This window comes from Hypomesus transpacificus, unplaced genomic scaffold, assembly GCF_021917145.1.
Source record: "Hypomesus transpacificus isolate Combined female unplaced genomic scaffold, fHypTra1 scaffold_142, whole genome shotgun sequence".
NCBI lineage: Eukaryota > Metazoa > Chordata > Actinopteri > Osmeriformes > Osmeridae > Hypomesus > Hypomesus transpacificus.
In genome coordinates, this window is record NW_025813714.1 from 469,059 (window position 1) to 495,863 (window position 26,805).

General features: G+C 42.7%; 1 protein-coding gene across 2 annotated transcripts; it reads left to right on the plus strand.

Annotated features, from left to right (window-relative positions):
• The first annotated feature begins 21,213 nt into the window (after positions 1–21,213).
• On the plus strand, positions 21,214–26,805 carry ubxn8 (UBX domain protein 8). 2 transcript variants are annotated; one of them, XM_047051231.1, is made up of 8 exons: positions 21,214–21,442; positions 21,655–21,780; positions 21,958–22,031; positions 22,162–22,284; positions 25,177–25,311; positions 25,515–25,556; positions 25,896–25,970; positions 26,099–26,805. In XM_047051231.1, the coding sequence occupies exons 1-8, from the start codon at positions 21,358–21,360 to the stop codon at positions 26,267–26,269; spliced, it is 831 nt and encodes a 276-aa protein (XP_046907187.1). In that variant the 5' UTR covers positions 21,214–21,357; the 3' UTR covers positions 26,270–26,805. The 2 variants fall into 2 exon arrangements, with proteins under 2 accessions (XP_046907187.1, XP_046907188.1); XM_047051232.1 differs by having other exon boundaries at positions 21,219–21,500.

Here is a 26,805-nt window from a genome sequence, read left to right on the forward strand (position 1 = left end):
TGGCAGTGGCAGCAGCGTACCAGATGGTGATGGAGGAGGTGAGGATGGACTCAATGATGGCTGTGTAGAAGTGCACCATCATTGTCTTTGGCAGGTTGAATTTCTTCAGCTGCCGCAGGAAGTACATCCTCTGTTGTGCTTTCTTGGTGAGGGAGCTGATGTTCAGTTCCCACTTGAGGTCCTGGGAGAGGATAGTGCCCAGGAAGCGGAAGGACTCCACAGTGTTGACAGGGGAGTCACACAGGGTGATGGAGGTGAGTGGGGCTGTGTTCTTCCTGAAGTCCACAACCATCTCCACTGTCTTGAGAGCATTAAGCTCTAGGTTGTTCTGGCTGCACCTGGTCACCAGGTTGTTCGCTTCCCACATATAGTCGGACTCGTCTCCACCAGAGATGAGCCCAATGAGGGTGGTGTCGTCCGCAAACTTCAGGAGTTTGACGGACGGATGACTGGATGTGCAGCTGTTGGTGTACAGGGAGAAGAGCAGAGGAGAAAGAACGCAGCCTTGAGGTGATCCGGTGCTGATGGACCGGGAGTCAGAGACTTGTGTTCCCAGCTTACTGCACTGCATGCTGTCAGACAGAAAGTCTGTGATCCACCTGCAGGTGGAATCAGGCACGTTCAGCTGGGAGCGCTTGTCCTAAAGCAGGGCGGGGATGATGGTGTTGAAGGCAGAGCTGAAGTTCTTGACGGTGGCTGGAGAGACCGAGTCCGGCCCAGCTGCTTTGCAGGGGTTCTGTCTCTTGAACAGTTTGTTCACTTCTCTCTCCTGAATGGAGAGGGTCGTCACTGTAGACGGAGGGAGGGGGGAGGCCTCACGGGTGGAAAGGGGTTGTTCGGGACTGTCCAATTGTCTTTCAAATCTACAGTAGAACTCATTCAGGACGTTGGTCAGGCGGGAGTCGTAAGTGGAGTGGGGGGCTTTGGGCTTGAAGTAGGTGATCTGCCTGAGGCCTCTCCAGAGAGAAGCAGAGTCGTTAGCAGATAATTGATGTTCTAGTCTCTGCGAGTACAGTCGTTTAGCCTCTCTCACCGCTTTGCTAATCCTGTCGAGTGGGATTCGATCCCACGAGCCAAACACTACCAACATCGGAGTAATTTGCATTACACTGCGAGCCACTGAAGTAGATGGGGAAAATTGGTATTCAGTCACAAATCTATTAACTACATTGGGCTTCAGGCAACATTTTGTTTTGGCTTCTTCTGAAACAACTTGTTACCGTTGACACTACCCGAATGTAGGCTACTAAACACGTATATAGGGAGTCAGATGGCTAAGCGGTTAGGGAATCGGACTAGTAATCTGAAGGTTGCCAGATCGATTCCCGGCCGTGGAAAATGACGTTGTGGCAAGGCACTTCATCCTACTTGCCTCGGGGAAATGTCACTATACTTATTGTAAGTCGGATAAGACTTACAATAAGGATAAGAGCGTCTGCTAAATGAATAAATGTAAATGTATTTGGGGTTGTCTCGAGGCAATAGCCATATTTACCAAGATATCACATCCCCGTAATTACACCTCATATTGCAAAGTAATATCGTCGCTGACAATATCAGCTTAAATGTGAACAATGCATGTGTAGTGCTTCACAAAATAAATGAAATATGATGGCAATACATGTGTTGTGTGTTTGTTAGAAACAAAATACAAATGTATGTATCATAGAAACCTGACAAAGTTCACCTACCTGGATGCTCAAATACGTGTTTAGCAGTCTACATTCGTAGTAGTGTCAACGGTAACAAGTTGTTTCAGAAGAAGCCGAAACAAAATATTGCCTGAAGCCCATCATGGTTAATAGATTTGTGACAGAAAACCAGTTTTTCCCATCTGCTTCAGTAGTTCGCGGTGTACTTCAAATGACTCAAATTTTGGAAGTGCTTTTGCTCGTGGGATCGAATCCCACTCAAATCTTTTATTTTCTTAGCTTCCATTTATTTTGTCCTGGCGAATGGCTGTATGTACACTAGTGCTCGCTACATATACAACTATGAAATGAATTGATTTCAAAAGATATAGTCTAGTAGCCAGCCCATAGAGCCCCATTGTGAACCCGGAAATGTTGAGTACACCAAAGTTTTATTGCAGAAATGTGAAGTATGGGTCCCCAGTATACAGAAAATGTTGGATGCTAATTTGCGTATTTAGCATAATTAGCAATATTAGCTTTATCGTCCAATTTGACTACATATTTTGCACTGTATGGCCAATTCCAACAATATTGGAGTCTTTTAAGAGGTTTTAGAGGATGCTGAATTCATTTCTGGCACTTTCATACTTTAAAATGGTTATTGTATAACAATTTTGGATACAGTGTTACCAACTTAAAGACTTTCTCGCTAGATCTGGCGACTTTCCATACCCTCCTGGTGACTTATTGTCAAAAGCTACTAGCGACAAAGGTGCTGGTGTTTTGGAGACTGACGTGAAAGCATGGATAGTAGCCTTTGTCAATGCCAAAACAGTAAAAAAAAAACTCAATAATCAACAGAAGAAAATTCATTTGTATTTGTATTCATTTTAAAATTCATCCCTAAGTATATTTAGGGTGTTTTTAGCCACATTTTGTCTCCAACAATGCCATTTCTCTCCCACACAGCAGCCATTAGAAATAGGCAAATTAAGCGATGACGTCATTTAGCGACTTTTAGGACAGCCAACAGCTACTTTTCTTATTGAGGAGTTGCTCCTAATCCTTTATGTGAATGTTGATAACCCAAATTTGTTAAAAAAAATTATGTTTGATGTTCATGTTTTTATGCAAATAAACTGTTGCAGCTAGCTGTTGTAATAAGCATGGTGGAAAGTAAGGGAGCATAGTCTAGTTTTAAAGTCCTTGAAACATAAAAAAAATTATGGAAAATAAATCATAATGGCAGTAGTTTCACAAACCTCCCTTAAAGCAGAAAGCTGGCGTTATTGAACTCATAGCCATATCAAAGAAGCTTATAAAGAAGCTACTACTAGGAAGTACAACATAACTTAACTTGTGCTTGATTTTGTGGGTGAATCTACTGTTTTTAAATTAGTTGCCATCATCAATGTTCAGATTCTTCTTCCGACTAATTTGATAAGGAAAGGATTAAACATCGTCGATATCCAGTCTGTTATTGTTGCTTTATCAAGTTGTTATGGAGATTATTTAACCATCCAACTTTAGGGTTCAGCAGTCATTGTTCAAAACAAAGAAAGGTGGTCAGATCAGGTCGAAATGTCAGGAAAGAAGTGTCTGTTTGCACCATGCAGTGGCAAAGATGGTGACTTATGGTGAAATATCTGGGTCCAAAGGAATCGCTACCCTTCTAATTAAGAGCGAGGAGCTCGGAGACACAGCCATACATGAGATTATTTCAAATATTATTGCTACTTATGGTGCTTCGTCGGCTTCTGTGCTATGTCACAAATCTTGCTGCAGCTCATACACTTCTCGCTCTAGAAATGTGACCAAACGCAAGTCAGACTTGTGTCAGAGTCAGCCCAGAAAGCCTCAACTCTCTGCCTTTGAGTATTCATATTCATATATTCGTATTGTTCTGTGGTCTTATTTGTGAATTACCTAAAAATCCTAACAGGTGGAATCCAGTAAAAAAAATCTGACTTTAGATAGGCCAGGCCATCCATCCTTTAAATATGTAATTTTGTCTAAATGTTATAAACGGGAGGATGATTGGGCAGAGGTTGTGAAGCTACGGGTGAATGGCATCATGGACCTACCTGCAGCTGATGCTCTGTATCATTTCAAATGTTACAATGCTTTCAGGAGGGTATCTATTGACTCAAGTGCAACTGCTAGTAAACCAGTAGACAGCTGCCTAGCTTCGGTCATAGATCACTTGCAAACAAGTCAGTGACTTGGACTGTCTCCGATTTACAAACATTACAAAACAAACGTTTTTGTAGCTTATTCTGGGAGTTTATGCCAGAGGCTAATGATGGCCAACCTGTGTGATTATTATGGTGATGACATTTTTGTACTGAGTTGAAGTTGAAGGATGCCAGACGATCGTTGGCTTTAGGCAGTACGTTGGTAAATTACTCAAATTAGTAGGACAAGCTGGCCCCTCCAATGACAATGATGTCAGCAAGGTAGTCAGAAAAGTGCAGGCAGAGGTCCAGAAAATTCCCTTGCCTCGTGAATACGACCTTGGCAGCTTTAGGCATGAAAGGGTCATTCAAGGTACAAGTCCAACTCTCCTGAGACCTGAGTCTCCGGTCTTGTGTCCAGGGAAGAAACAGTGACCAAACCAGCACTGACACTTGCTCAATGCATCCAGCAGCACATCAGTAAAAGCTGGAATCAGACAACTTTGGGGCTAGCTGTGAAACTTCATCATAAGCATGGTAGTTCAGAACTTGTTCGGAACCTAAATGAGAATATCTTGTTGCAACATATGATGAAGTCCTCCGGTTCCGAAAGTCAGCTGCCAAATATACCTCAGATGATGCAGAAAAGTACCTGCGGGTATTAGGACTGGAGAGGTCTATTGGCCCTATTCACAGTTGGGGTGATAATTTTGATCTGGTAGTTTTCACACCCAATGGTTGCCGCTCAACACATGCCATGGCCACTCAATTTGTGCAAAATCCTGCAGGGATCCTGTTCCCTGGAGTGGCTACTCCAGGCGGTGGGACTGCATCGCTAAAAGTACCCCGTCTAACAAAGCTCCAAGCTGAGAAATTCTGTCCGGTGGGTAACAGTAGTCTTGCCATTGAACACTATATAGGCCCTAACAACAAGCTGCCAACAACAGCTACTGTCCAAGAGAGCATCCAAGAGAGGGTTTCTAGAGCACAGAGGAAAGATGCTGCTTGGCTCTGTCAGCTCCGTTCTTCTCCTCTTCCCCTGGTCTGGTCAGCTTACAATGTTGTGCAAGATCGTCAAAATGATGGTGTGTATAAAATGAGAACTATAAGTGCCTTTGGACCATTGCCCGACTCACCTCTTGCTCATCCTGATACAATGCTGAGTACCATTACATACCTGGACACATCACTCAAGCAGCTTGGCATGAGCTACAGTCATATTATTGAAAAACAAACACAACAAGCAAAGGCTGAGCGAACTCCTGTGTACTTTCAATGTAGGAAGTAAGATTGTGATGGTCAGTAAAGCAGACAGCATTGACACTCACGATGAGGCTGATATATAAGTTATATCTTACATGTTAGATGCTGTCAGACATGGGGCTTCAACTGTTCGCATTCTTAGTGATGACACAGACGTCTTTGTGCTTATGGTTTATTGGTGTTGGAAGGCTGGTATCACAACTAACCTACAGATGGAAAAATGGAATGGCACTGTTCTCAGCATAAATGCAACTGCAAAGAACCTTGGTGACCATTGTTGTTCCATTTAGGCCATGCACGCTCTTTCAGGATGTGATACCACCTCATATCCTGTCGGGAAAGGGAAGGTATCTGCACTCAAGGCCCTGAGAGTTGTACCTGGCAAGTTTCTCCACTGTATTGGAGAGGCAGAAGCCACAGATTTACAGATCACCAAAGCAACAAGGACTTTCTTTCTGGCTCTGTACAATCAGAGGAACTCTGTGACCTTGGATGCAGCTCGGTATGACATTTACCAAAAGCGCAAAAGGCCCCCAGCACTGAAAACACTACCTCCTACAGAGCGCAATATTCACCTTCATGGAAGACGTGCCCACCTACAGGTGCTCTTATGGAAAGCAACAGACCAGGCTGATCCACCGGCTGTGGATATCACTTTGTTTGGATGGGACAAGAAGATGGGCCTAAAGGAAGGAGAGGAACTGATTATGCCCACCCAGGATTCAAGTCCAGTTGCTCCTCCGGCCTTGTTAGATGTTGTCAGCTGTGGTTGCAAAGCCAGGTTGAAACCTTGCACATCAGCAAAGTGTAGCTGTGCAGCTGCAGGTCTGGCCTGTACCAGTTATTGTTCCTGCAAAGGTAATGATGTGATATGCTGGAACATACTCACTCAACAGCAAGAACACAAAGAGAGTGATGAAGGATCTGGAGAAGATGATGACAGAACAGACGAGGATAGTGAAGATGAAGAGGCTGCCTTTTGTTGATTAATTGTGAGGCATAGCCGTTTGCTTGAAGGGGGTAGCCAGTGTGTGCTTTTTGTGGTGCAGAGGTGAGGACCTCTTGGTTAGCCTTGCGTCTGGCGGGCTGACCCGAGTTGCTCAGACTCAGTTTTAACTTTTGCGTCTGGCGGTGTTTTAACTGGGTTCTTGTTGGATCTTGCGACTTGCGGACCAACCTGGGCAGCCTTTCTGCCTCTCGGGCATGACCCTAGCGACTTGTGGGGCCTGTCTTGTAAGGCATGTATGTTTGTACATAGTTCGTTTATCGCACATGGGGTACAATGAACAGCGTTACGTTATATACCGGTTCGTCATGTGGTTGGTGGTTACGATGCACACCGATGCCCAACAGCTTTTGACATTGTGACTCTGGTGACATCTGTTCACCCTAGCCACCTCACAAGCAGAATGGCCTTCTCAGCTTCACCGCTCACATAAGGCAACAGGGTGTTTAACGCCAAAGAGTTAATTGCAATCGCAATGCTTTTTCCTCCAGAAATGCACATTTGAATCAGGAGTCAAGTATCAGGAGGGAATTCAGCTTCACTACACTCGGATAAAAATGATTTAACATTCACAAGAGCACTCATGATTCTGAAATGTAAGATTATTGTGTTTACCATGAAAATAACCTTAGATTTTGTCCAAAATTAATAACAAATGTGTCTAAATGTATCCAAATGTGTTATTTAATAACCATTTAAAAGTATGAAAGTGCCAGAATTGAATTTAGCATCCTCTAAAACCTCAAAAAAGACTCCAATATTGTAGGAATTGGCCATACAGTGCAAAATATGTGGTCAAATTGGACGATATAGCCAATAATGCTAATTATGCAACTTGATCAACATATGCAAATTTGCATCCGGCAGTTTCTGTATACTGGGGGCCCATACTTCACATATTTGCAATAAAACTTTGGTGTACTCAACATTTCCGGGTTCACAATGGGGCTCTATGGGCTGGCTACTAGACTATATCTTTTGAATCAATTCATTTCATAGTTGTATATGTAGCGAGCACTAGTGTACATTGCAGCCATTCGCCAGGACAAAATAAATGGAAGCTAAGAAAATAAAAGATTTGAGTGGGATTCGATCCCACGAGCAAAAACACTTCCAAAATTTCATTTGAAGTACACCGCGAACTACTGAAGCAGATGGGAAAAACTGGTTTTCAGTCACAAATCTATTAACCATGATGGGCTTCAGGCAATATTTTGTTTCGGCTTCTTCTGAAACAACTTGTTACCGTTGACACTACTACGAATGTAGACTGCTAAACACGTATTTGAGCATCCAGGTAGGTGAACTTTGTCAGGTTTCTATGATACATACATTTGTATTTTGTTTCTAACAAACACACAACACATGTATTGCCATCATATTTCATTTATTATGCGAAGCACTACACATGCATTGTTCACATGTAAGCTGATATTGTCAGCGACGATATTACTTTGCAATATGAGGTGTAATTACGGGGATGTGATATCTTGGTAAATATGGCTATTGCCTCGAGACAACCCCAAATACATTTACATTTAGCAGACGCTCTTATCCAGAGCGACTTACAATAAGTACAGTGACATTTCCCCCGAGGCAAGTAGGGTGAAGTGCCTTGCCACAACGTCATTTTCCACGGCCGGGAATCGATCTGGCAACCTTCAGATTACTAGTCCGATTCCCTAACCGTGTTTAGTAGCCTACATTCGGGTAGTGTCAACGGTAACAAGTTGTTTCAGAAGAAGCCAAAACAAAATGTTGCCTGAAGCCCAATGTAGTTAATAGATTTGTGACTGAACTGGTTCACCTAGTTGGCTACTAGACTAATACAGTAAAGAAACATTCAGCCATACACAAAATCGCGTAGGAAACGAATGGACACATGTTGTGTTTTACAGGGTTACGCGTAGGCTATTTTGATCGTATTATCTGGGTTAGCAGCGACGCTCTTAGTATACATTTTTTATATGTGGTATCAGAAGGAGCTGTGATGTCATGGAAAATACGGCTATTGGCTCGAAACAAGCCCAAATACGTGATTAGTAGCCTATATTCGGGGAACCAGTTGTTTTATAAGAAGCCAAAACAAGATGTTACCTGAAGGCCAACGTAGTTAATAAAAACGTATCGATTTCGGTTCATTTTCGTAAGCCAGACCCAGATAGCAAACAGACGTTGAATTGACGTTGAGTTTTGGTTATATTGATTGGTTTCCGTCGGATAACCTAAATTCAACGTTGAATCTACGTTGTAAGTGGTTGTTCTATCAACGTTGTGGAACGTTGTTCCAACAACATCGATTCAACGTTGCTTTTGATTGTTTCAACATCGTTCACAACTGTTGAATGATGGATCGGATTTGTTAACAAGTGGGTACGTAGAATTAGCCTGACGTTGTCATACTCATAATTCTAGTCAGAATATGAGTCTGAGAACTCTCCGTTGGGCTTTGACTACAGGGCGTGTTTCAAACGAGCCTGGAAAACAAATGCCTCTTCGCTCAATTGGATAGATCTACAACCAATCAGAGCAACAGAGTATGTGACGTATGTTAAGCACCGCATAGTTGTTGTCAACAGAACTAAACTACAAGCAGACTTGAAGTATGCTTGAAGAATGAATACAAACGATTTTTGCCGGTGTTGTAAAATTAATTTAAGGGTAGGGAGAGTACTTGTTCACACGGTCAACCTTTTTGAGCGAAACAATAAAGGTCAATGCATATACGAACAAGTTCTCTGTTTAGGATTACAACTCCATCGGGGCCAGCTGATAAATTAAACTTTTACCGAATCCCGTAGGAAGGACGGCAAAAACATATTTTCCATTGACAAATGCCTTGATTGCGTCTCTCTGTTCCTCTTTCAAAATTAATGCGCTGTCGATGTCTTCTAAAACAGACTCGATGGCAGAATCATAACATCCCAGATCTCCAGCGGTAGCCATGTTTGTTCAAAACGAATTCAACTTAAACGCTCTTTTGTGACGTGGGTGATTACGTTACTGTTGATCATCTGTCCATCATCCTATAAAGCCCGCCCGGCAATTTAATTGGTTCGCCCAGATTCTGGTTTTCTGTAGTTGGTCCCCAATACGAGACCCTCCAGACCCAACTTCCCGACCAAATTTTTTTTTGGGCGGGGAGAAGTTGGGCTGGCAGCCAGGCTAACGTAGAATAGGGATTTTGCTGCATCTAGACTTCGACACCACATTTGAAAAATGCGTGAAGCGAGCTTCCTTTAAACGGTTAGTTTTACTACGTTGGGCCTATATAGGCTACAATTAATACGACGCCTAAAAATTAATCTAGACAGGCAACTTCATATCACCTTCTATTGTAAATTGTTGTAACATGATCATTCCTTAATCCATTTGCATTACAGTGAGGAAGATGGGTTGGCTACAATTGCCGTGATGACGTCGTTCTGGTCATGGGACCACAACATATCTCGAGTGCATTTTCATTTGAACAGTTTGTAACCTATTGCAAGTGACAGTTTTGAAATATATAGCTACCACATGGATTTCAATCACGCACAATATTAAGTGTTGCATCCCAGTGGGTATAAATGTAGGCTATGTCATGTAATTAATTGGCAACACAGCCTTATGTCATAGTATTCATTCATTTTTTTATCTACAGAAACAATTTGGGCTACTTGCTAAAATACTAAAATAAACTTGGAATAATTTCCATTCTTTACTATAAAAAATTACAGAGGCAATCAATTGGTGATGTGTGACATTAAGCAAACATTATTGGTATATCAGACCAAAGCTGTATGAATCATACACAATGCAAATTTGTGCTCCAATAATTTAAGAGTTAAATGTGATGAAACGGCAAATCTCCCATGAGTTTCATTTCCAAAGACAAAAAATCACAGGATATCACAGTTCTCCCTGAGTGAACCTAACTAACATTTTGGAAAAGAATACACAACTACAGCAATTGCAGAAAAATAATAATGGCCGCGACACAAAGGAATACTAAAACCATGTGTGATGATAAATGTGCGCCCACAGCTGCAGAACACTGACGCAAGAAAAATAATAGCATAAGAAGAAAAATAACGATATAAAAATAAATAATTGCCCATGTGTTCCTGTAGCTACATAAATAAAATGAATCATTACTATCACTCATGTGTTTGCCAAATGTTTTCACAAACATTCGGCATCTGCATGAGTTTACATTAGATATAAAAACATCAACAACCCTGTGGTATTTCACAGATATCAGGGAAACTGACAGGTGTAATTGAACTCGGCTGGAACCTCATCAAGCGATCGAGGCTCCACCTCAGTCTATATGTAAAGGCGTTGCTGAAGTCCACGCGAGTGAGACACCATGGCTGCAATACAGCATATTCTCGCTGCTAATCAACAGCATCGCCGTGCGCGAAGCCAGATAGTTTATATAAATGCCTATGTGTGTCAGAACTTCTCCCCACTGAATGTGCTGTCGGACCGGGCTGTCCAGTCCAAGTACCGGCTTCCCCGTATGGAGATCCAACGCCTCGTCACGCTAGTGTCACCACACATCCGCAGGGCAACCCGCTGCAATTTTGCCCTCATCCCGGAGGTGCAGCTCCTGGCCTTGCTGCGTTTTTACGCAGTGGGGAGCTTCCTGGATGTGGTGGGGACGGCACCATCCTCAGCAAGGCATCGGTTTCACGGGGTGTGGCAGCCGTGACACCGATCCTCCTGCGCTATGCCCCGACACATCCAAATGCCCACCACACGGGACAAGGTCCACAGTGGATTTCATGCCATGGCTGGGATCCCCCGGGTAATCGGTGTCGTGGATGGCACACTGATCCAAATACACAATCCCTCCCTGGTGGATCCGTGATGGATTGGGAGGAAACATTACGCTGCCATCAATACCCAGGTGGCAGTGGACCACGATGGCCTCATCACGGACATCTTTGCCAGGTGGCCAGGAGGCACACATGACAGCTTCGTGTGGGCCAAATCAGCTGTGGCTGAGGCTGGAAGAGGAGAGTTCGGCAGGAGCATCTTCCCCGGGGACAGTGGCTCCCTCTCCGGAGTTACCTCGTGACACCGATGATCAACCCAGCAACACCACAGGAGGAGAGGTTCAATGAGGCCCACACACACACCAGGACCCACATTGAACGGGTGTTTGGCAGGTGGAAGGGTCGTTTCCGATGTATCCATCGTTTGTCGGGGGGGCTGCGCTTGTCACCTGTAAAATGTTGCCGCATGATTGTTGTCACAGCCATGCTGCACAACAAAGCAGTGCGCGTTGGAGAAGATGAGCCGCCTCCTGAGGATGAAGATGGGGAATCATCTGAAGATGAAGCCCCCAACCTCGCCCCCCGCGAATCTCGAGCAGCACTCCACCAAGCTGGTGTCCAGACCAGAGAGGAGCTTGTCAATCTCTTTTGATGTCTATCAGCCACTTCGCCGTCACCACCAGTCACCAAGCACGGATATCAGCACCACCCTACTCCCAACAATAAACCCACTACCACTACCATCACACCACCCATATCAACTATCATGTATAGGGCTAAAGGCCGTAGCCATGGAGTCAACATTGGGGGGTACGAATTAAATTTGTTATGATAACTTCGGACAGCGTGTGTGGTTGCCTGTCGTAGCGTAGCACATTTATATTTGTATATCAATATATTGGGGGGGACATTTTGACCAGATTTGAATATTGGGGGGGATGTGTATTATGATTACGGCCTTGGGACCACACGGTGTTGTGTGTGATTCGTGCGCTGATAAAGTGGTGGGTGATCGATTTTCCTGGCATCGATTGATTTAGTTTCAATACCACGGCGGTGGACAGCTCCCACTAAGAGCTTCTTAAAGGGGCAATTGACTGTTTTTTGGGGGTTTTTCACACTGTTCCTTAAGGTCTCCGAATAGGGTATGTAACATTGGTTGGGTTGAAAATGGCCTGGGTGCTGTTCTATGCCCTCTGACAGATCCTCTGAAATGTTCCCTGGAAAAAACACTAGCTTTTCTCCTTTTATGGTATGCTCATTAATATTTAGATAAGCTGCGCGCTGATTGGTTGGTTATCAACGAGTGAAGCTGGGAGCAAAAACGCAACACGGCCAACAGCAGCACTCGCTGAAACACCGAAGTTGGAGACTTGAAATAAAAACGCGCAAATAAATCTATTGTGTCTACACAACACTGTTTTCAAAAGATTGACTATATATCATTTGAAATGATAACATTACTTGTTTCCACTTCTGTTGTTGAAGCAAACTGGATTGACTTAGGTGGGTAGAACGTTAGGCTACAGCTTAGCAACCAAACCATATCGTGATTCTACTCAGCTTCAGTTAGCTAGCTAAGCTAGCTCTAGATATCTTGCTGTAAAATAACATGACAAAGATCTGGACAAACATGCATCGTGAATTGTAGATTTTCATTACACAGGTTATTTATTTGAATGAAACACAGTCAGGAACATGAATCAACGTTAGCCCCATTGCCAAAAACTAGGCTAAATTATCACACATTCTATGCTCTTGCGTTAACTAGCAAGCCAAACTTGTTTACATGCCTACAGTCTAGGTGTTACTAGTAACAGTTAGTAGCAATGCTAACGTATCCTGTATCTAAAACCTGCCTTTCTCCAGTTCTTTCAAATAGATTACCTAGACAGGCGTTAGCAATAAGCCAGACTGCAGTTCGTTTTCTGGCTATTTTTCGGAAGCTTCCCTTCTAATGCCGACTACAGCTAGTCTAGCTAGAGTCATTTGATGTGTGTAGAAACGTATTTAGCATTCTACCTGGTATGCTATACAGGAAACGTTAGCATTGCTAATAACTGTTAGCACAACATCATACTGTCCTTATAGCTTGCGGTTGCAATGAGCATACGGTTGGAACAGCACCTCTTTCCAGGTTCAGCTTCCTAGCATGTCCTGCTTGAAATTGTCCAAGGTTGTCAAAACTGTCTTGGGTGAAATGTTCAGAGCAAATGAATGATTGAGTGTCGAACTTCGCCGGGATCTTCTCATAGACAACAGCAGCCATGCCTGTTGAATGTTTGGCTCCTTGGGAAGACTGTGAGTGTTAGCCTTCCCTGTACAGCCTGGAACACAGCATTTACGACCGTGGTCCATTTTCAATATCCTTGTTATAATTCAAAACGTTCTTCTTTGTAATTCCTTATAAGTAGCCTACACAGAGCAGCGCGCAGCTAAACTAGTATCGGAGATAGACGCTACCTCGGGCTGGTCTGGATGTAAATTCTGGGGCGTGACAAAGATACAGACCAGAGCCAATAAGAGGGCGATCACCGGTCCTACGTAGGACCGGTGGCTTTGTTGAAAAGCTAGTGTTTTACAGCCAAATTTTTTCTTTTTGAGATTTGAATAGGAAAGAGGTGTCAATGGACTTTGATATTCACGGTATGTTCAGTTTACCCTCCGAACTGTCGTTTTTCAACAATGACGAGGTAAAATCGGTTTTGCAGTCAAATGCCCCTTTAAGAACTTCTTTGGCGGGATCTTAAGAAGGCAGTTAAGAACGCGTCTGGGAAACACCCCTATCTTAGCACTCCTTCTTAGCCGAACCCTTCTTAAGAGGCTTCCTAAGTCCTTAAGAACGATCGAATCTGGGAAGCGTGGCCAATAACTGTATTGATACGACACATTTTCGTACAGAGATTGCAGCTCAAAGACCTGTCCATAAAAATGCTAGTGAGAAAAGATACTATGCAGGTCTGCTTTTGCCGTGATCTATCCCCCCCCCACACACACCCACTGAAGCAGCACAGCTGGCAGTGGATGCTTCTAGGACTTTGGCCTCCTGGCCATGAACTCCCTCTGCTAGCCTTCCTCGCTGCTAAGAGAGAAGACCAGGTGAAAAGAAGGAGAGACACAGATGAAAATTTGCAGCCAATTCTAGATATGATGTTCATTATTTGTATTCTAATACAAGATCATTTTCATAGGTTTACTTTCTACAACAATGACATGTCATGAACAAGTGAGTAATTATATTAGCTTGCTCCATTAATAAAATACTGAAACATAAATATACATATGATATGCAATTCAGATTGAACTTCAGGTACTTCAGCCTTCAGGTACTAAGACAACCAAAAAATGAGTAGCATCGAACCAGAATTGCATTTACACAGGTATATGTAGTATTACACAGATGGCATGTATACCAATATACAGTGAGGGAAAAAATGTTGATTCCCTGCTGATTTTGAACGTTGCACCAAGTACTAAGTTAGGTTTTGCAAAGGAGTCAAATACTTATTTCACTCCTTAAAATCAAAAAATAAATAAATTGACATGCGTTTTTCTGGATTTTTTTAAATATTTTGTCTCTCACTGTTCAAATAAACATACCATAATACAAAATCAGCAGGGGATCCAAAAACAATCCCCTGACTGTACATACACTGTAAGTAAATACATAATTATATGTAGTGAGACATGTAAATATGAAGTGACTAGGTATGTGGCCTGGGTGTAGTTTTGTAGTTGTATGTGTGGTAGTGCAGTTTCTGTACCTGTTGGTGCAGGAGCAAAGAGTTGGGGGACAAATAGTCTGGTTGGGGTCCCTGGTGATGCCCCGAGCCCTCCGCAGGCTCTCTTCAGGAAGATGAGGGACCAGGAGAGCTCCTCAGGAGGTGTGGACAGCCAGGAATTTGAAACTGGAGACAGAGTTAAATTGTATTAGGCTAACACTAGTTTTACAGTAGTATTTAGTAGATCAATATCTCTATATTAAGAATTCTTGGGGTCAAAAGTTACTTTGAGAGAATACATGTGAACATTACAGGATACTAGTGACATAAAGAGTCAATGAGTGGAAAACAAATACTTGTGCATGTTTGTAACATATTCCCTCTGCTACTTATGTACACACAGTACTGGATTTAACACATATAGCATAAAAGTACAGGCCTACAATGTAGATTGCATTGTAGGCCTGTAAAATACATTGCAGTGCAATCATGTGAATAAAATCATCTTAACAGCAACAGGTTCATTATAATCAGTAACAAAACAAGTGTTATTTGTTGCATGTTATTAACATTTACTGTTACAAATTTGACTGGTTCACCTGACTCTGTTGTTCCCACTTCTCTGATAACGTTGGTTATGGTTACCATACATTAAGTCACTTGTTTTAATCTCTCCATTTATATTGGTTACAGAGCTAACTAATTTAACACACCAAAACATAGGCTGTCTAAACAAATAGCCAAAGACTGAGGGCATGGGCCAGGCCGTCCCGTGGATGGTTTAGCAACATATTCAAATGCTAACGTTATTCTTTCGCAGTTGTTGGTGGTTTTAAGCAAGATAAGACAGAGAGAGATTAAGAGACTTTTAGAATATAGTTAGGGTTGATGGTTGGTAGTTTAATAGTTGAATTTAGTCGTTTAATATTTTATATACAGTAGTTTTTGACAGTTCTTGTTTAGTGTTCCGGTAGCGTTATAGTATAGCTAGTTAGCTAAGGTTGTTAGTATTTTTAAGCAAAGCTCATAAAGCTAGCTCTAGACGTGTACAGGAACTTACAGTTGTGTTTTTTATATTTCGTGTAATTTACTATCTGAGACAACATTCCGAACATTCCATATGCTGTTGAAATATGATATTAATATTTTATGAATTTTCATATTAAATCATACACCTTAACTGTTTATACCATATTGAAGAGGAGACCTAGGGGATTTTTATGATGTGAATAAATATATAATTACTTAGACAATTTTTTCAAGGTGATTTCAGGCAGCTATTTTTTTACAAAACTTCACCATCCACCATACCTCATCAGACAACTTAATTTTTAACCACTTTAATTTAGGGTGACCAGACATCCTCTTTTACCCGGACATGTCCTCTTTTTGAGACCTAAAAAATGCGTCCGGCAGGGATTCCAAATTCGTCCGGGATTTTGCCTCGTTGGATATTTGTGTTTCTTTCACAAATTAATTATTACGCCCGGCCTTACAAGTTTTGGAAGGGTCTCTCCCTTACGTTCCACCTTCTTGCGCGAGCTCTGAACGTAGAGAGAACTGTCATTGGTCAACCGCCTTTTCAGTATTGCCAGATGCGCAATAATTATCCTCCAAATACAATGATTTTTAGCCAAAATTTGAGCCATTTCCAATCTGGCAACAATGTGAGCACCTTGCCGCCTTTGTTAAATATATGAGGACTGAAAAGTGTCTTAATTTTCTTATGTTAATATGTGACCATAAACAATTTATTATTTAGAATTTTGTATTTGTTATCATTATTGCTTTAATATATGGATAAGATACATTAAAGACATTGAACAACCACTGAAAGCCACAGAAACACTGGACTAAATGGACCTTATTTTCGGCATACCAAACAATCTATGTGTCAAATTTCATAAACATATATGGACGTTTACATGTCTAAATAATTTAGGAAAGTTACATTGATGAGAGAAAGCCGAAAGACCACCCGGGCGATGCTCGGGCGACGCTTTTTACTCTGACATGAGAAGAGTTCAACGAAACATCCAGCAGGTGGTGGTAAACAGTCAAATTTAGATTTTATCGCATAGTTTGGAGATGTTGAAGCGTGATATCTTATTGTCCCCGGATATATTGACAGCATTATGGTCAGTTTGGTGACCCTGGATCAAGTTAATATCCCCGGAAAAACAGCAGCGGCGAGTGTTTACTACGAGGATGAGTGCGGTCGGGTTTGAACAAGGGTAGCGCACGGCTAATTTACCAGCGCCAGCGTCTTTTTACCGGCTCTAGTAAAGGATAAGCTAACTCTAATTTAAGGGAATCGGGGTCAAGTGACTTTTGTGCATAGAAAAGTGAAACGTAAATGTATTTGTCCAAAGGCCAAGAGCCTCAAAAAGTTTATATCAAGCCCTGCAATCCAGTGGCCAGAGATATATAATGACCTGATCGACACTCCGAGTGTAATAGACCGGAATAGTGTAATAGAAGTTCGTCTTTTGCAACCGACATGCGCAGTTGAGCCTGCTTGACAGTTGTGTGACGTAGGGTGATAATTGGTCTATAAGGAACGCACTTTTGGTGTCACTATCGTAGCTTATAGTCACTCACAACAGTGGGACTGACACGTCGAAAGCTAGCTAGTAGCAATATAACGATAGAAAACCAGGCTAAGAAACTTAAAGATGGGGCTGAAAAATTAAGAGACAAAAATACATCACATTCACTAGACATGGTTTTGTCAATTGAAAAAAAGGCTGTTTATTTTACATAAAAGTCCCAAAACCATTTTTCGCTCAAATCAGCTAAACTATTTTTCTTGCAGGGGGTTGACGCTCGCTTACGCTCCCACAATGCCCTACACGAGCGTCAACATCCGGTTTCATTGAAAATGAATTGGAAGCCGACGCTCCGCTGTAGTGGACATGCACAGTTAGTCTTACGGTGCGTTCACACTGCAGCGGGCGGGCAGAGCGGGGCGTCGGCTTCCAATTAATTTTCAATGTAACCAGGCGTTGACGCCCCCGTAGGGCATTGTGGGAAGGCGAGCGGGGCGTCGACGCTCGCGTAGGGTATTGTGGGAAGGCGAGCGGGGCGGCGAAAGTTGGATTTTTCTCAACTTTATGTAAATGAGGAGCGTGAAAACGCCAGCGATAGCCAATCGGGTTGGTTTCTTGTAACGTAGCAACTGTTGGTCATGGTAAACATTTCTAGGTTTGACAATTTCAAGATGGAAGAGCAACTCATTCGCTCAAATCAGCTAAACTATTTTTCTTGCAGGGGGTTGACGCTCGCTTACGCTCCCACAATGCCCTACACGAGCGTCAACATCCGGTTTCATTGAAAATGAATTGGAAGCCGACGCTCCGCTGAAGTGGACATGCACGGTTAGTCTTACGGTGCGTTCACACTGCAGCGGGCGGGCAGAGCGGGGCGTCGGCTTCCAATTCATTTTCAATGTAACCAGGCGTTGACGCCCGCGTAGGGCATTGTGGGAAGGCGAGCGGGGCGTCGACGCTCGCGTAGGGTATTGTGGGAAGGCGAGCGGGGCGGCGAAAGTTGGATTTTTCTCAACTTTATGTAAATGAGGAGCGTGAAAACGCCAGCGATAGCCAATCGGGTTGGTTTCTTGTAACGTAGCAACTGTTGGTCATGGTAAACATTTCTAGGTTTGACAATTTCAAGATGGAAGAGCAACTCATCGTATGTGTCTTCATACCCAGTATTGTATGATACGTCTATGTTCGATTACAGAGACATGAACAAAAAAAATTATGCCTGGCGCAGGGTTGCTGAGGTTGTTGGCGTCCCTGGTGTGTTGTATTTTGTACTTTAATTCAGTTTCTTCACATTACGTAACTTTCTTCTCTGCTAGCTGCATAGTCTAGCTAGCTCACTCGGCACACGATTGACATTCAACGCTGAAATGCTGGCTGGCAGCCACTCGCTATCCATACAGTGAATGTGTAGTGGCAAGTCATAATCTAGCGATTGATTTTCAGAGATTTCGAGTAATATAATAAAAGGTTACACATGTCAACGTTTATGTCTGATGCATCTTTTTTTCCAGCTCGAACAAAACCCGTTCCGTAGAGTGCGGGTGGCATTTAATCTTTCACTCGGCCTAAAAAAAGTGTGGAAAAAGATAACCTATTGTGTGCTGTAGATAAGATCATGTCAGATCTAGAATGCGTGTCAGATTTTTGCTTAATGTGTGTAAAAGTTGTATTTTGTCTGCACATTTGCCACGACATTATACGAACTACAACAGTGATTTAAGAGAACTACAGCTCTAAATGAATCTGTCTGACACGCCCCCGAGCGTGGTGCACTGTGGGAAGGCCGGCGGTGCAGAGTGGTGAAAAACGCTGCAGTGTGAACGCACCGTTACCGTGCGTGTCCACTATAGCGGAGCGGCGGCTTCCAATCCCTTTTCAATGAAACCGGGCGTTGACGCTCGCGTACGCTCCCACAATGCCCTACACGAGCGTCAACGCCCGGTTTCATTGAAAATGAATTGGAATTCGACGCCCACTCCGCTGTAGTGGACATGCACGGTTAGCCAATCCCCTAGCTCCAAAAGAGTATTGGGACACCACTAGCTCTCACGGGAATGCGCAAAACTAAGGGGAAGGGGTAAGGGGGAGTATTGGGATTCGGCCGTAATGTAGTGCGCACGTAGCCTATATTTTCATACTTTCATATTCGCAGCAGTAAATATGAGATCCGACTTGAAAATCGCCAGTAATATGTTTTGGGAATTTGTGACGAATATGGTGATGGAGGAAGACTGATGCGTGAACGCACAGCTGGGGAACCAGTTAGCGTGGTAACCAAGCCCCCACCCCTCGGCTTGAAGCAACGGCCCCGGTGGATGTAGGTGGTATTGCATTAAGGTTGGGTTTCCGACTCTTCCGGTCATTTTTATTCTATTAACTCCATTCAACATTTACAAAACTATCTCCCCCAATAATTTTTGTTTGATTCTCGAACCTGGCTCATACTACTAGCTTTTTCATAGAATAATTTTTCCCGATTTCTGCTAAGTTTGAAACCAATCCGAAATGGGTAAACTAGCAACCCATTTATTTGCTTAGTCAATGAAAGTTGCCTGCAAATGTGCTCGCGGATACTAACAGGGCACGAGCACAAAAGTTCACATTGGCCGATAGCCGATTGTGAGCTCTAGGAGCCAGGGCCGGATTAAGACATTTTGAGGCCTGGGGCTAATTACCAGGATGAGGCCCCTATATCGCCCCAACGCACATCATGACACGCACACAAACCCACACCAGGTGCACTGACACATCAGTGCTTTAAAGTCCACGGAGCCACTTTACAAATATGATCAGTTTAAACATGTGACTCACCATCATCACATCAGTGATATTAAAAGGTCAGTTTTCTGCTCTTTCTCAATGCAAACTCATCAATTAGCTCTTCAAAGTAGAGAACAAGTTGAAAGAAAAGAAAGAAGTTGGCGCAGTATGTCATGCTCTATTGACTAGGGATGCACCGATTCGGTCGAATATTGGGCTTTCGGATGGGATTCGGTTTCGGCCGAACCAAAAAAAAATTCCCACCGAACCCAAACCCTACGCTTGCGTTACGCCGGTTACGCTGATCGAAATAATGACGCCGCCGTTGAATTCGGGAATGTGTTTACGTAGGTGGTCCGTTCAAGGTAGTAGGCTGAGAGAAAGTGAAAATGGAACTCAAACGCAGAAAGTGTTGTGTGCAGTAGCGTTTGTCTTAAGACTGCAATGCAAGCTCAGCTTCCCTTAAAATATCAAAAAACGGATTTACATTTGGTGCTTAACCCAAACCTAATAGCCTACCTAGTCAAGGTTTTGATGTGAGGTGAAATCTGAACTTCACATTAATGCGAGCGCGCATGGCGCGCGAGCGAAATTTTTTACATAAATTTCAGTGAAAAATGCTTTTTTTTAGCTTTATGTAGCCTAGCCTAATATGAACATTACGTTGGAGTCATATTCTTACTTATATTTTCCGGAAATTACAACCCAAATGTTAACTGAAAGATTCAGGGCTTTTGAGAAAACATATTGTTCCCACCCTTGCAGGAACCTAGATTTATCAATTGACGGATCTTTCATTTTTACCTGGCTTTTTCAGTTCCTCCTGGCATCTTTTTCCCTTCCATTTTATTCTTCTCTGGACGCTCAGAGTCTCTGGGAGTGAACGGAGGAGTGGGCTGGCCTGGACGCTGGGCTTCTGCTTGATGATTGGAGGGTGTGTCGAAAGACTGCATCTCCTTTTGATTGACAACGATGTTGTACTATAAAAAGTTGCCGAAGCTATTCGAGTTTAGTCCCATCGCAAATTTTGGCCACTCTCTGCTTTCCTTGACCGGACATTTTCGCACATTTTGTTTTTGTTTTCACTCTGAATTTTTCTAATGTTATGCGCGGTGCCGTTGACTCACTCGACATCGGGCAACCCGAGGCCCCCCTGGTGGCGAGGCCCGGGGCTGCAGCCCCTAAAGCCCATTGTCTTAATCCGGCCCTGCTCGGAGCTAGGGAAAAAAATAGCCACTGTTTAAAGCTAGACAGGAAGACACGGAAGTGGAAAGATGGCCGCGTCCAGTCTCGCGCTCTCGCTTGCCTCACTGCGCCACTGAGCACTTTTCATAGAAATGAATGGGGACGCCATCTTGGAAGACAAAAGTAGCTTACTCTAGTTATATTAACTCTGGTGGTAACCAGTTGGGCGACAACACCGGAAAAGAAGTACGGAAATAAACACGTATCAGATGGATTACAACCGGATAGAAGCCTACTAAAAATGTATTTGTCGGAATCATTTTGGTTTGTCGGAGCCGTGTCATTATCATTATTTTGTTGTGTTTCATGGAAACACTCCATAATCGGTAAAGTAGAATTACTATTTCTAAATGATCCTGTCTTGGGAGGGCTCTGCCCTGCAATGTGCGTCCTGCTTTCTTCCTTGAATGCTATTAGCCTAGTTATTTTTAAATTTGGAATATGGTGACGGATTTATTTTGAGATTGTTAAGGCAGCGATAATGCAAGCAGTGCACACAGTGTTGTTCGTTGAGTCACTGTTTGTTTTCTTCTTTCAGCTGTGCGAGGTACCCTGATACTAGTTGGGCGTTGTTTTTTGCTGTTGGGACTGTCCTGCTTGGTGGTCTCTTATTTATATCCATGCCTGAGATCCGCAATCTCGTCTGAAACCCCGTTATCTCAATGTAAGCAGCTATGTTATAGGTTTCATGTTTTGCATAAAAAACGATTTCAAAAGGACACACCGTACAAATATTGATTTGCTCTATCTGCCTCTTAGCGGAACTAAATGTATATAGTGTGACACAGGACAGGAGCAATATTTAGCTCCTTACAGTAAAGATAAATTATGTCTCAACCAGATCATGAAGATGATGAAGCCAAACGGAGGCAAAAACTGGTTAGGGAGGAGCAGCAGAATAACCTGAGGGATAAGGTAATTCTTCCGTCAACTGAAGCTTTGACAAATCCATGTAGGCCTACAATCGAATACAGATTGATTCGAGTCACTCTTTTATTGCTCCCTCTTCGTGTGTGTGTGTGTGTATTACTTTCTTGTTGTCTAGGCCCATTTTTATCAAGAGTCGGTAATGAGGCCTCGAATGGAATCTTCATCCAGGAAGCGAGAGGACCGCTTTTACCGCATGACAGGAGAGACCTGGAAACGGACAGAGGGAGAACGCCTTGGGGTGAGACTATACAGTCATATTGGTTTGTCATTCCAAGCTGGCATCAGAATTATGGTGGCAATGTTGGCAAGGCTTTATATTAAGGTTAAATTAACTAAATAATATCTACAGAAAAACTGTGTAGGTACATATGAATTGTCTATGGCAGGGCCGGATTAAGACAATGGGCTTTAGGGGCTGCAGCCCCGGGCCTCGCCACCAGGGAGGCCTCAGGTTGCCCGATGTCGGAGAGGCAGCTAAATCTTTTTTTGCGTCATGGACGTCCATATGGACGAAATAATTAAAATATATGTAGCCTATATCTAGGCAAACCCAAATCATAACATATTGTTTTTCAAGTCTATATTGTCATGAGATTATACTGCTGATTATGTAAAAAAAAAAAATAAAGGTGTAAATATATGGCCTACACTAACATGCAATTCATACAAATTAACTTGACAAAAGATTGAGTCATCCAAAGTTAATGTAGCTAGCTACATGCTATGGTAGCCTTCGGCAGTTCTGTTAGCTCAAGAGCCTGCTAAACATGCAATCCATCGCCGTCCAAAATATAAGCTCCCTCTATGGACGCCACTTTGAACAGCATCGCCGTCCGTAAAATCAGCAGCCATCGCCGTCATTCTATGGACGTCCATATGGACGGCTATGACGCCGTCCATGATCTATGCTCCCCCTAACAACGGACGTCCCTGCTAATCCATCGCCGTCCAAAATATATGCTCCCTCTATGGACGGCACTCTGAACAGCATCGCCGTCCGTCCATCCATGCAAAGATCAGCAGCCATCGCCGTCAGTCTATGGACGTCCATGACGCAAAAAAAGATTTAGCTCCTACTGCGATGTCGAGTGAGTCAACGGCACCGCGCATAACATTAGAAAAATTCAGAGTGAAAACAAAAATAATGTGCGAAAATGTCCGGTCAAGGAAAGCAGAGAGTGTGGCCAAAATCCGCTATGGGACTAAACTCGAATAGCTTCGGCAACTTTTTAGAGTACAAAATCGTTGTCAATCAAAAGGAGATGCAGTCTTTCGACACACCCTCCAATCATCAAGCAGAAGCCCAGCGTCCAGGCCAGCCCACTCCTCCATTCACTCCCAGAGACGCTGAGCGTCCAGAGAAGAATAAAATGGAAGGGAAAAAGATGCCAGGAGGAACTGAAAAAGCCAGATAAAAAAATAAAGATCTGTCACTTCATAAATCTAGGTTCCTGCCAGGATGGGAACAATATGTTTTCTCAAAAGCCCTGAAACTTTCAGGTAAACATTTGGGTTGTAATTTCCAGAAAATATAGCTAAGAATATGACTCTAACGTAATGTTCATATTAGGCCAGGGTACATAAAGCTAAAAAAAACTATTTGCACTAAAATTAATGTAAAATTCAGTCAAGGTTTTTATGTGAAGTTCAGATTTCACCTCAAATCAAAACCTTGACTAGGTAGGCTTTTAGGTTCGGGTTAAGCACCAAATGTAAATCAGTTTTTTTATATTTTAGAGGAAGCTGATCGAGCTTCCATTGCAGTCTTAAAGAAATCGCCACGGCACACAACACTTTTTCTGCTTTTGAGTTCCATTTTCACTTTCTCTCAGCCTACTACCTTGAACGGACTATCTAGCTACGTAAACACATTCCTGAATTCAACGGCGGTGTCATTATTTCGATCAGCGCAACCGGCGTAGGGTTTGGGTTCGGTGGGAAAAAATGTAAGGTTCGGCCGAAACCGAATCCTGTCCAAAAGTCCAATATTCGACCGAATCCGAATCCTGGATTCGGTGCATCCCTACTCAATAGAGCATGACATACTGCACCAACTTTTTTCTTTTCTTTCAACTTGTTCTCTACTTTGAAGAGCTCATTGATGAGTTTGCATTGAGAAAGAGCAGAAAACTGAGCTTTTAATATCACTGATGTGATGATGGTGAGTCACATGTTTAAACTGATCATATTTATAGAGTGGCTCTGTGGACTTTAAAGCACTGATGTGTCAGTGCACCTGGCGTGGGTTGGTGTGCGTGTCATGATGTGCGTTTGGGCGATATAGGGGCCTCATCCTGGTAATTAGCCCCAGGCCTCAAAATGTCTTAATCCGGCCCTGGCTATAGGTTATTACAAAAGTGTAAGAAGGCACAGCATGGGGGAGGGGTGAAAGGAGTAAGTGGATTTTATACTGTAAAGAGGCAGTTCGTTATTTTGTGTTACCAAAGCAAAATCCACTTTTTTTCCACTTACAAAGTCCAAACTCCCCCACATCAAGTTACACGTGTGTAATGACTTCTTACAGGGTAGTTAATATAACCTTTGTCTAATGTTTTGTCCTTGTCATTCAACTATGAAGACAATACTATATGGGCAAAACCTGACCAACCTGGCTTGCAATTGCCACTTCAATTCAATAGGGTTGAGGTCAGGGCTCTGTGCAGGCCTATCCTCCACACCAACCTTGTCAAACCATGTCTTTATGAACCCATCTTTGTGCACAGGGGCATAGTCATGCTGGAACAGGAAAGCACCTTCCCTTAACATTTGCCACAAAGTTTTAAGTACCCTATTGTCTAAAATGTCCTGTAGGCTTAAGGTTACCTTCACCAGAACATTCCTAGCCCAAACCCTGAGAAATAGTCGCAGACCAAAATATTTATTCTCCACCAAACATTAACAGTTGGCACCATGCATTTTGGTAGATAATGTTCTCCTGGCATCCGCCACACAGATTCATCCATCAGACTGCCAGATAATTAAGCATTATTCATCAGAGAAAACATGCCCATTGCTCCAGAGTCTAGTGTAAATGTTTTATGCTGTGGTTTTACAAGTTAAACCATTTCAGAAATGTTAATAGACAGCATTAACAAGGTTTTTCACTCAATGTGTTGTCTGCGTGACTAAGGAAGGAGAATCACCTGAACTTAGTGCCCAGGTGGATATGAATACAACACCCAATGAAGAAGCAGTTAAGAAGAGGAAACTACCAGAAAGCGCCACCAGAGACCATTCCAAACGTGGACTTCCCCTTGAGAAGAAGGTAAGAATTATTATTATTATTTTTGGTTCAGACTATTTTTATTGGTGGAGTCTGGCAGGATAATGTATCATCAGCCATCGATTTAAATGGTGTAAATGACTTGAGTTTTTAGTGATATTATGTACAAACTAGAGATGAGATTGTTTGAATTTCCATCACAAAAGGCTATCATTAAATACCCCTGTTGGTTCTGTATTGGCAAGGTGGTTGTGTTGCCAGAGGAACCAGAAGATGATGCTGAAGAGGTGAGCTGTATGAATACTATTCTCCTATTAATTGCTTTTATAATGGGTTTTGTGCAGGGGTGGTTTTAGGCACGGGCCGACCGGGCAGCCGCCACAAAGTTAGGGGCGGCATTTTCCGCCGAGAGGGGCGGCTTTTTCCGCAATTCGTGTGTTTACCGGGGGGGGGGGGGGGTAATAGAATAACTCGACCGGGGCGCTAAATTGGCTAGGAACGCCACTGGTTTTGTGTTATCAAAACAAGCATTTCCCAGCGATCTATAGTTTTCTTGTAAATAGAAAAACTATTTTCAATATCCATATGGACAGATTGACATTATTTTCCTTTCCTGTACTCTATAGGTTGTGAGGGTGGCTTTGAGATGTCCAAGTGGAAGAACTGTTCACAGGAGATTCCTGAAATCACACAGTTCCTCGGTGAGAATACGTTGAAGACAATTTAATTTTGCTTAACATATAACATACTAAAATACAGAGCTAATTACCATCTTAAGGGAATTTATCAATCATTAAAATTGTGTTGTTATAATTTCTTTGTATTGTAGATTCTTTTGGTCTGGTTGCAGAAGATTGGATATCACCCAACAATCTACACATTATGCACTTCCTATCCAAGACAACCACTGATCACAGGAACGAATGTTAGCATGGAAGATGCAGGCATATTAACTCACACAGTACTTAATGTTGAAGAAAAGTATCCTCCCACAAACTGAAGAGCTAAGTTTGTGATTGTCTTCATACTGTATGTGCCAAACTATTAATAAGACAACCAAAAGCAACCTGTTGCAAAATTGTTGACACCTACTTCGTCCAGATATAAAAGCAATTTTATGTAATATCTGACAATGTACTTTAGAAGTCTAACAATAAATACATTACCCTGTGTCACTGGTTTAGTGTAGTTTACGATTAAAAGTACTTTAGTTCAAATACATAAGAGGAAATCGCTCAGTAACAAATATACAGAGAATGTCAGGCAACAGTAAACACAAAAAGATAAGGGGAGGATCAAACAGTAAAGTATGAGGTTTCTAGACCTGAAATTATACAATCCCAGAATGGAAGCTTAAGCATCTATTCCCAGATACCGTTTGGTGAGAAAAGCATGTGCAATTGTATAAATTAATACCATAATTCACATGCCCGGCATTGCCAAAGTATATATAGTTTATCCAGACTGGGGAAAGCGACTTGTCAAATTTTTTGCATCATGTACAGTCAATAAATAGATCCTTTTTTTTACCATCAA

What these genes read in the sequence shown, in the direction of transcription:
- ubxn8 (XM_047051231.1), top strand. Translation starts at nt 21,358, where the DNA reads ATGTATTTGTCGGAATCATTTTGGTTTGTCGGAGCCGTGTCATTATCA. An exon ending in AGAATAACCTGAGGGATAAG is followed by an intron (nt 22,032 to 22,161) that starts GTAATTCTTCCG and finishes CTTGTTGTCTAG; the next exon opens with GCCCATTTTTATCAAGAGTC. An exon ending in TGAAATCACACAGTTCCTCG is followed by an intron (nt 25,971 to 26,098) that starts GTGAGAATACGT and finishes TTTGTATTGTAG; the next exon opens with ATTCTTTTGGTCTGGTTGCA.